Below are 10,265 nucleotides of genomic sequence, written 5' to 3'. Positions count from 1 at the left end.
GTAAATATTACAATGCAAACGTATACCGCAGAAGCTAAAGTCTACGGTCTTCAACCAGTGTGTCCTGTCAGTATTCACCTATGGCATGGAAACAACGACTCTGACGAAGAAGTCCGCAGAGAACTTACGAGTTTCACAGAGAGCAATGGAGAGAACAATGTTAGGAGTAACAATGCTCGATCGCATACCGAATGAGATAACGACGGATAACCAAGGTCGGGGACGTTGTATTGATATGATAAAATGGAAATGGACAAGACACATAGCTAAGACGGATCGAGATCGGTGAACTAGGAGAATCATGGAGTGGCGACCATAGGCCACCGTGCGCGGCAGAGGTCGTCCGCCGCTTCGTTGGGTGGGTGAAGTCAAAATTTTCGCGGGCCGCAGCTGGATGCATATGGCAAGGGAGCGACATAAATGGAGAAATATGGAGAGGCTTATATCCCAAGAAGGGTGGAGTAGTGGTAGATAGGCCTCTCCCAATGTGCGCCAATTCTCCTGGTCCTCAGTTTAAAGCATCCATGTGCTGCCAGCAACCTTACGCAGACCGTCACTCCATCTGACCAAAAGCCGTCCAACACTACGTTTGCCGAGCCATAGTCTCCAGAACTCCTTTCCCCCATATCGGTTATCGATTTCAAAAGGTATGGCCAGCCCACTGTCACATCAAGTTACTTATTCTTACCAGCTATGTCGACGACTTTAGTTCTTTATCAGGAAGTTTTTTCTTGCAGGTGTTTTTTATACCACGTGACGGGACGAACACCTGGTGGTAAGTGACTCGCCTATCCATAACAGTTGCAGTGCCACTCAGAGTTTTAAATGTCCCAGCAATTTCGCCAGCACCCTTACCCTTACAAAATCGTAACACAGTAATAGTGACATTACTAGTTAGCGGCAGCAATAGTTAGGGCTATTGGCGACCTCCACCGTTATATTCTTTGCCGTTCTTTTGGCCATTAAATTTTACTACTACTAAACTCATTAATTTACTTCTTTATTATTATGTTTGGAACATCACCTAACCCGCTAACCTCACCCGCTAGTTTTGTCGTTGTGAGTTTAGTTATAAAATAACTGTTTATTATCAAATTTGTAATGTCCAATATTAAAAGAAATACTATCAAATTTTAAAATAATAATATGTAAGATAACATTCGTGACACTGACGATAACGCACTGTATATTTGTCTTCCTGATTAGACAAGGCCAAAGTCTAGTTTGGCTGTTTGTTTTAGTTATATCTATAGTCTGGCTTACAGCCAATCGTTTCGAGCACTCTCAAGCCCTGCCTACTGCATCAAGCAGTATAAAAAAACTGATGGCAAAATCAGTTGATAAGATCCCTGCATGGGATATGGTTTGAACGAGAATTTGTCGCACCTCAAGATAAGTTAATAATGTTCCTTAAGAGTTGGTAGCACCTCAAATGGGCTTTGGTTGATTTTGCATAACAGTGCAAGTGTTGAATCAATCTTTTTGGAAAAAATAAGAGTTAAATTGAGGATATGCACTGATCAGTATACGGTAGAAAAGAAACGCAAACTTATCTCGAAATTTTACAAGTAAACCGCTGTATTCTGAAGGTACTTTACATATAACCAATGATATTTTATATATCAACTTAACTAAATAGACCACATTTATAGTATACAATTAGCACTTTATAATATGGTTTTAATTTCGCTTGTAAAAAAAATAAATTCTGAAATTACGCCAATGTCCCTGACGCTCGAGCCGCGCTATAGAACAGATTTAGTATGGGAAAAATTAGAATTCAAGCTGAGCTAGTATTGACTCTGAAAGCGAATGAGATTCTTTCCATCTCCGAAGCCAATGTTGTCATCAACCCGCTCACGCGATACATGCAACCGTAGACGCAAACCATACCTAGAGGTGCCGTTGATGATTTTATACCGATTTATCGGATATCGAAGTTATAACAGGTAAAAAAACTAATATTAATTGCTATTTCGGTAACTACTCTAGCAAACCATAAAGTTTGTAATGCCTGGGTCTGTCATTTAAAAAAAATAAACAACTTCAAAAATACGTCACGACAATCGTGTGTGTTATTGTTTGGGCTGGTGATTTCGGTGTTTTTTTATTGAAAACATACCGTAAGTAGCGTTTTTTGAGTTTACCCTGAATATAAATGTTTATAAACTATACTTTAAGGAGTAATTTCATGGTAAACGTTAGAACCACTCAAATGGAATATTATCTTATTTATCCAAGTACACCAAAAATGTCATTAGTGCTTTTTAAGTTCAGGATTTGCGGTGTATTACTGCATTTTATTTGAGATGTTTTTGTTGGTAGTACGGAGGGTATTTATTTAGCAATGCAGAATAATAATTTTTATTTGTAAAAACTTGTATTTAAACTGAATGCTTTTCTAATTTGCGAAACCAAATAGCCGCCATTTTGCGGTAGGAGGAGCGCATCGCGTGAGCGGCTAATGGAGACATCTTATATACCAATATAATACCATGAGTAACTGTCAGGGATCTAAGAACCTAACCTAACATTAAGAACAAAATTTAGCCATAAACTGCTGATGGCCTTCGCTGTAACAACGGACAAAAGACGCTGTTACAGCTGTGCTGACATTTGTAAACAGAAAGTGAGAGACGATATAATCTTTATTTCATGGTTGACCATGAAATAATCTTAAGCAAATTACAGATGTGATAAACAAGCGGTTACGTATAAAGCAATAAAATAAAGAAACACTCACTCAACGCCGAGTACATTATCTGGAATCCCACACCCATTTTGAAGATTTAAGCAGTGGAAATCGCTTAAATTTCTTCAATGGAGCCTTCGTTGATCAGAAATCTGTCAGTTTTATCCACCGGGTAGCCTGAAAAAATGTCAGAAATCTTAATTAAAATGGGATCAGTGATAAACGCATTCTTTTGCAGCATAAAATATGGATTTTTGGATGGATTGATGGATTGAATGGATTTTTCATCACACTTGCACTTAAATAGTATTATTGCATGCAAGCTAACTTGACTATACTGCCCCAAGTAATCTCGGGCCTTTTTTCTTCTCATTACCGACTATGGCCGTATTGAAAAGTAAAAGGGCCGAGGGTTTTATTTGGGGCATTATAGTCAAGTTAGTCGGCGTGTAATCATACTATTTTGACGAAAAACATTGTATGTTTCACAGGCGGTTCGGGGATTACGAACCTCAACTCCGAAAGCCTTCGACTTTGGACTTCTAATAGTCTTGTTCGTAATTCGTTATTTACCGCTTTTAATACACAAGTTGACTATGACGTTGCGAAACAAGCTCTAAATGCAAATGTACTAAAACCAGTGCTGATTATTTTCTACCGCTCAGTGAATTCGGAGACTATCCGCCATACATAAATAATTTTTTATGAATATTTTTAAAATGTTTGTTATGTTATGAAGGAGGTTGTTAATTCGACTGTATTTTTTTCTTTTTTTTTCTATGTGTATGTTACACGATTTTGTGGACATTTGAGGACCGCTTTCGACAATGTTTCACCTCTAAAAGTGGGAAATTAAGGTATGAATGGTTTATTAGGTTTCATTAAAACTTGGCGAATAGACGTACTTCCACAAACTTTTGAGGTAGCTTTTCTTTTTATAAAATAGCTATTATTATTGTCATCGATTTTTGATATCCATTTAAGTAAAAATTTCTCAAATTCACACAGATTCAGATTCAGATTCATTTATTTCTCAAATATAACATTACAATATAAATTGTACTACATGTCAAAGTATAAGAAATTATATTGAGATCGTCAGACAAAAAGGAAAATTATAAGAAAAGCACACATTAATTAGAAAATTAACAATTCATTATATAATATTGTTGTCATTAAATTATATATCAAATATCATTCTCCATCAAGGATCGTCATAAGTTGATAACAATTATACAAGAGTATGTTAATGCGGTAAAAATTAGAATAAAAATAGAAAATACTGAATTCGTTACAATTTAAAGTCCATAAATTCTTTTATGGAGTATATAGGATTTTTCAAGAAAAGGTCTTTCAGCCGGCGCCCAAATATTTCGTCAGACGGTTCAAGTCTGAGAGTAGCGGGTAAACGCTCATAGTAAGTAGGTCCGATGACACGCGGGTTAGCATACACAAACATGTACATCTCACACGCACTCATTTTTTATTTACCACATATTTTTATTCTTTTTTCCGGTTATGTAATTTGTTTCTATTATACTCATAAATATTGATTAAATCTTCAGGAGTAGGAGGTCCGGTGACCTAAAACAGAGGGTATTCCAGCCTCTACGAATTCTCCCGTATGAACTGCTTTTATGCCATTTAAATTGTTGCAAATTTGTGGAGGAAATAAAGAATTCACTTACTTACTTGCTTAAAAACAGAGATTTTGTTGTTTAACTCAAGTTCGAAACTTCGCGAATGCCAAATTTTGAACATCGACACTGTGATCTTATTTATAGAAGCACACCTATCGCCCTTTAAATGTTTTTCTGACTTTGTGCGAGACGATTGTCAAGAGCGTCCAGTTTATTTTTATTCATTGTATTGAGATACAACCACGTAACGGCGGCCACATGCCGCGCCTCCGAGTGTATTTTAACGTGTGCGTAATTTAGTGGCGTACAATCTGTTTTTAGTCTTAACTGCAGACGCACATCGTTTACAATTTATATCAGTCCTACTGTATAGTATTTAGATCATATGTTGTGTAAAGAAATTAAACACAAGCCAGACATATTTTCAATATGTTTTATTATTCTTCATCTAGCTCAGTTATATGTGGAACACATAAGTCTGTCTCTTTAACCCTTATGCTCTTTAAAATTAAGAATTTAATTCAACATTTTAAAATATTCTTATTGTATAATATATAATTGGTAAATATTACTGACTTGAAAACAATAATAGTATGCCTATACAGGTCTGGTTAAAATTTTACCATCTTCTTTGATCGGCTTGAATGTCTCTTATTCAAATTGACCAGAAAATATAGAAATTTAAATAATAAAATAGTGATAGTGGGTGATTTCAATATTAACCTTTTCCAAAAGGATAACCTTACGCCACGTTTCCTGGAAATCCTTAGCATACATAAATTCAGATGCAGAGTTACTAAAGCTACACGAATTACATTGCATTCTCAGATTTGTATTGATAACATTGTTACAAATTTCAGTAAATGTAAAGCAGAAGTATTAAATCTGGGTATTTCCGATCATACGGCACAAATGCTGCAATTTCCTTGTTCCGCTAGCTTTTCTGTCAGACATTGGTATATTTATAGAAGAAAAATTGATAATTACATTGACATATTTATGAAACATATATCTCAAATCAAGTTCCATGAGGTATTTGAGCAAACTCATCCCAATGAGGCATATGTATTTATTGATATATTCAAAACTGTATACGATTTGTGTTTTCCGATAGAAAAATGTAAAGTGACCTTCAGAAAGGAAACACATTGGAAAACAAAAGGTATTAAAATTTCTAGCAAACGCAAGCGTCAACTTTTCGTTGAATTCCAAATATATAGGTCCGATTCTACTATTTCACATTACAATAAATATAAAAAAATACTTAGATCCACTATACGACATTCTAAACGCAAAACGAACATAAATTACATAACCAAAAGTACAAATAAAACTAAAGACACTTGGAATACAATTAAACAGAATACTACAACTACAAACGAAATACCAACAACCATTAAAAATTTACAAACCGATCAAGGAAATATGACTGACCCTTCACAAATAGCTGAACATTTAAATAGACATTATATTACACGAAGTTTTCATTCCAATTTTGTTAATAATTACAAATCTATCCAAGATCATGAAAGTAAGAGTGTATATTTGAATCCAGTTGATGAACAGGAAGTTCGACATATAATTAAAACTATTAAAAGTAAACAAAGTTGTGGTGACGATGGTATTTCAATGCAAGTGATAAAGACTAGTGTTGACATTATTATATTGCCGCTAGTACATATAATTAATTTAATGCTACAAACAGGCTACTTTCCTGATGAAATGAAGATATCATTAATAAAACCTTTACATAAAAAAGGTTCCAAAGAAGTCTCAGAAAATTACAGGCCTATAGCTCTTCTTCCGAATTTCTCTAAAATATTTGAGAAGGTTATCTATAAAAGAATAACAAACTTTTTAGATAAACGTAACATATTTAGTCAGTTTCAATTTGGATTTCGTAAAATGAGATCAACATCTCTATCCATTTTTACATTTCTACATAGTTTGTGGAAAGCTATAAATCTTAAAAAGGACAGTATTGCACTTTTCTTAGACATGACAAAAGCGTTCGACTGTGTTATACACTCTATCTTGCTAAAACAACTTGGCAAATGTGGTATTCGAGGCGTAGCAAATGACTTAATACGTAGTTACCTATCGGAACATAAACAAACACTATGTCTGACCGTATTTAGCAATAAATGCGTGCAAGAGGCAAGATCGACATACTTAAGAAATATATTGGGAGTGCCACAGGGAAGTGTACTGGGTCCTCTTCTCTTTATTATATATATAAATGAACTGCCACATCTTACTCGGTCTTATGCACGCTGTATACCTATCATGTTCGTTGATGATGTCACAATATTATTTACTAATAACGGAAAAACAAAAATTGACTGCGAATTTGACATAAACGGTCAAATTCGCATTCAATAGACATTGAACGGTCTTATTGCCTGGCTTAAATTAAATTAAATCACTAAATTTAAAAATAAATAATTCTAAAACAAAATATATGCACTTTGGTAATTATTAATTTTATTTTTATATTTAATTATATTACACAATTAATTATATTACACATAACTTCTGAAAATGACGTTATTGATGAGGTAAACAACACTAAATTTCTTGGTATTACTATAGATAAAAATTTAAATTGGAAACATCACATAGATGTGCTAAATGACAAGCTTGGTAGTTATTGCTACGCTTTATCTGTATTGGTCGATGAAGATGCGTCGGTTGAAGTTCCAAAAAACGCATATTACGGGAACGTATACCCGTTATTAATGTATGGTGTAATTTTTTGGGGAAACTCTGTCTATGCGGTTAAAATATTCACAATACAAAAACGATGCTTACGCATAATCTATAATAAACCCAGTGACTATTCTCTAAGAAGTCTGTACAAAGAAAAGGGTTTCCTGACTTTAACAGGAATATATATTTTGGAAATATGTCTTTTTGTACGTAATCACAGTAACTTCTTTACTAATATATCTAATATACACTCCGTTAACGTCAGAAACAAGGACCGTCTTGTCCTCCCTAAAATAAACAGGACAATCTTCGACTGAAGCACCTATGTAACAGTGATTAGAATTTATAACAGACTTCCAATGGAAATGAATGTTTAAATGGTGATAAATTTAAAGCTTGTTTAAAAAAATGGTTAATTGATAGTTTTTTACAATCTTAACGACTTTTATATAAAGGCATCAAATATTTGACAATTGTATAACTAACTTACTTATAATTTTAATTTTGACATTTAAGTTGTAATAAATTTTAATTGAATTGTAATTTTAAGACATTGTACGCCTGATTTGGGTAAGAATTGTAGATCTATTCTAATCACTAGTAAGTAACACCAGTATTTTACCAATTCATACAATAAATGTTTCTGATTTCTGATTAATGTTTGTAAAAATATTAAATTTCCTTTTCATCGTTTTCTTGTGTTTTTAACAATTTGTTTTTGGTTCTAGTGGCTTTTTTTGCCATAACGCTACTTGTGAGAAAACTATGTGTAAGTTTTTTTTTTCACATCGAATTAATTTTTCTAAAGATGAAAAAACACTTTACTTGTTTACTTTACTATTCTTCTTTACTCTTTCTTTTAAGTAGGTATTCTTTTTATCTACTGCTGGAATAAAGTATTTCAGTTGTTTCGCCGCAGTGCCATGTAAAGAAATTAAGCACAAGGCAGTTTGTTTGTGGGTCAATGCAAGGCCGACATCTTTGCAATCTGTTTTATTCTTCTCGCTCGTTACATTTGGGACACCTAAGTCTGTCTCTTTTACCCTAACATTTTTATAAGAAGTTTGATATTGAGGACCTCAAAATGTCACGAAAGATTCAAAATTGTCACAGCATAGTGGATTAAGAATACTCAGAGGACATTAAATTTATCAATGTATACTTCATGCTATTACAATTTGAAATTAGGTATAAATTGCATTGCTCTTAGATCCACCTCGAAGTATCACGACGCATTTTTCTCTGCGTCTGTTGGGCCTACCAAACCAAACGGTGGAGCTTGGTTTTGTGGCCAACAAGCAAATGTTTCGATGCAAACATATGCTGCAGAGGCTAAAGACTAAGGTTTTCAACCAACGTGTCCTGTATGACATGGAAACAACGACTATGACGAAGAAGTCTGCAAAGAACTTACGAGTCACACAGAGGGCAATGGAAAGAGCAATGTTAGGAATAACATTCAAGTCGAATCGTAATGTTTTTTCGCCTATAGCATAGTCATCTCTATATTCCCATTATTAAGGCACAAATTTGTGTTATGCAAATATGGAATCGCACGTCGACGATTAGTTAAATGTCGAAACACAAAACTGCAATGCGACGATTTTTTTCCTATATTTTCTTATCAATAACAGCAGTGGAACACTCTTTTTACGTTTCATGTCGCAACCAATTTAAAAAATACGCGCATTACGGTTGATGATCGATAAAGGAATTGTCACCCGAACCGTGGCAGTGAGATCACAAAAAATCAAAATCAAATCACATCGCCGCAATTGGCGTCGCAGTTTTCTGCTTCGCGACCCTACCCCCTAAAGTGGAGCGGTTTTGGGCGTCGCCGTTCTTTACTTCCGAGCAGTGACACGTCAGACGCCCTCCACACTGTGAGCCGGGCGCGCTAACGCAAGTGTCGTCGAGGGACGACGCACGTCACTTGCGTTGTAGTTAAAAAACAGGTCGCGACGCGACGCTTCGACGCTGCGCCAGTGTGAGTTGAACTTTACTCTTAAATGCACTACCATAGTAAAGTTTTGCCAGTCGTATATCAAAAATGAAGAAGAAAATACAATATAATCATTCCGGGTTTTTAGAGGATCGCTGTGTTTATTATTTCCTGATTCCGATCTCTCCTGATAAGTAATTTGTCACTGACAAATGACAATCTTAATTGGGGCTCTATTTATGTAATTATACTGATAAAACTCACGTGAAAATGGCAATAGTCATATCTTTTAAAAATTTTAAAACTAATTCACAACAACTTGACCTTGGACCTTAGCAGAGGTTATAAACCTTTTCCCGACACGTTCCATATCATCTTAGAGATTTTTTTATGATATTAAGTGACGGGACGACCAAGTCGTGCGCCTGGTAGTAAGCGACATGCCTGTCCATAACAGTTGCAATGCCACTCAGAGCTTTAAATCGCAAAGATCTGTATGGCACTGCCACTGCGCCCGTCACCCTGAAGCATACGTCGACAAGTCCCATATTTAACCAGCACGCTTACCCTTCAAAACCGATACGCAGTTATGCTCACCTTACTACTTGGTAGCAGAAATAAATAAAGTGGCAGTAGTTCCCAGGATGAACTCTTTCTCAAGAAGCTCTACTGCTACTAAATGCTACTGTGATTTCTACGTAATTTTTCTGGACGAAGACAAAAATATGGTGTAAAATATAATAAATACAATAATGGTTGTTGTTGGCAGTTTAATTACATAAACTATACTTTAGGCAAGAGTTTTTGAATATCACTATGTTCATCAATCAAGGTTACGCGATAAGTGTCTATCGCTGTGTGCGGCGACGTCGGTGTAAGCGCACATACAAGTCTTTCATTTATGAGCATTCGGCTCCGCACGACTGCACACGACGGGCAATGTTATTTTCACCTCTGTGAGTGAGTGCTTAGGCCCCTTTTTCCTCGTAGTCAGCGCCTGGTGTCAGTCAGATTTAAGTACGCTATTTTAGCGTACGTATTTTCGATTTTGAATGAGAGTGATGTATCTGTTAAGTAGTAACTATAAGTAATCTGTCGTATAATTCAATAATATTAAATTACTCCACTAGTTTGTTATAATTACGAATACAAAGAAAAACTTCTTCTTTCCGGCTGGATTCGAGCTAGCGCCTTTGGCATAACTTGCCTGACGCTCTCCCAACGAAGCTACGGCACGAACCAGCAGACCTTGCTAATTGTTCTGTGTGCTGCTTGTTGCAGA

At 35.3% G+C, this 10,265-nt stretch overlaps 1 protein-coding gene across 1 annotated transcript in view; it reads right to left on the bottom strand.

The window, feature by feature from the left end:
* Nucleotides 1-2,877, bottom strand: part of LOC113229048 (sugar transporter ERD6-like 5) — a 17,967-nt gene extending 15,090 nt beyond the window's left edge. Inside the window, exon 1 of the mRNA XM_026462530.1 lies at nt 2,744-2,877. Coding sequence (XP_026318315.1) covers nt 2,744-2,780 — 37 coding nt within the window. The 5' untranslated portion in view covers nt 2,781-2,877. The remainder of the gene's footprint in view (nt 1-2,743) is intronic.
* Between the last annotated feature and the right edge of the window lie 7,388 nt (nt 2,878-10,265).

The sequence above is a fragment of the Hyposmocoma kahamanoa genome, unplaced genomic scaffold (assembly GCF_003589595.1).
Source record: "Hyposmocoma kahamanoa isolate Upper Pololo Valley unplaced genomic scaffold, ASM358959v1 270, whole genome shotgun sequence".
Classification (NCBI taxonomy): Eukaryota; Metazoa; Arthropoda; class Insecta; order Lepidoptera; family Cosmopterigidae; genus Hyposmocoma; species Hyposmocoma kahamanoa.
Note: the sequence above shows the minus strand (reverse complement) of the source record. Positions and strands in the feature narration are given on the sequence as shown.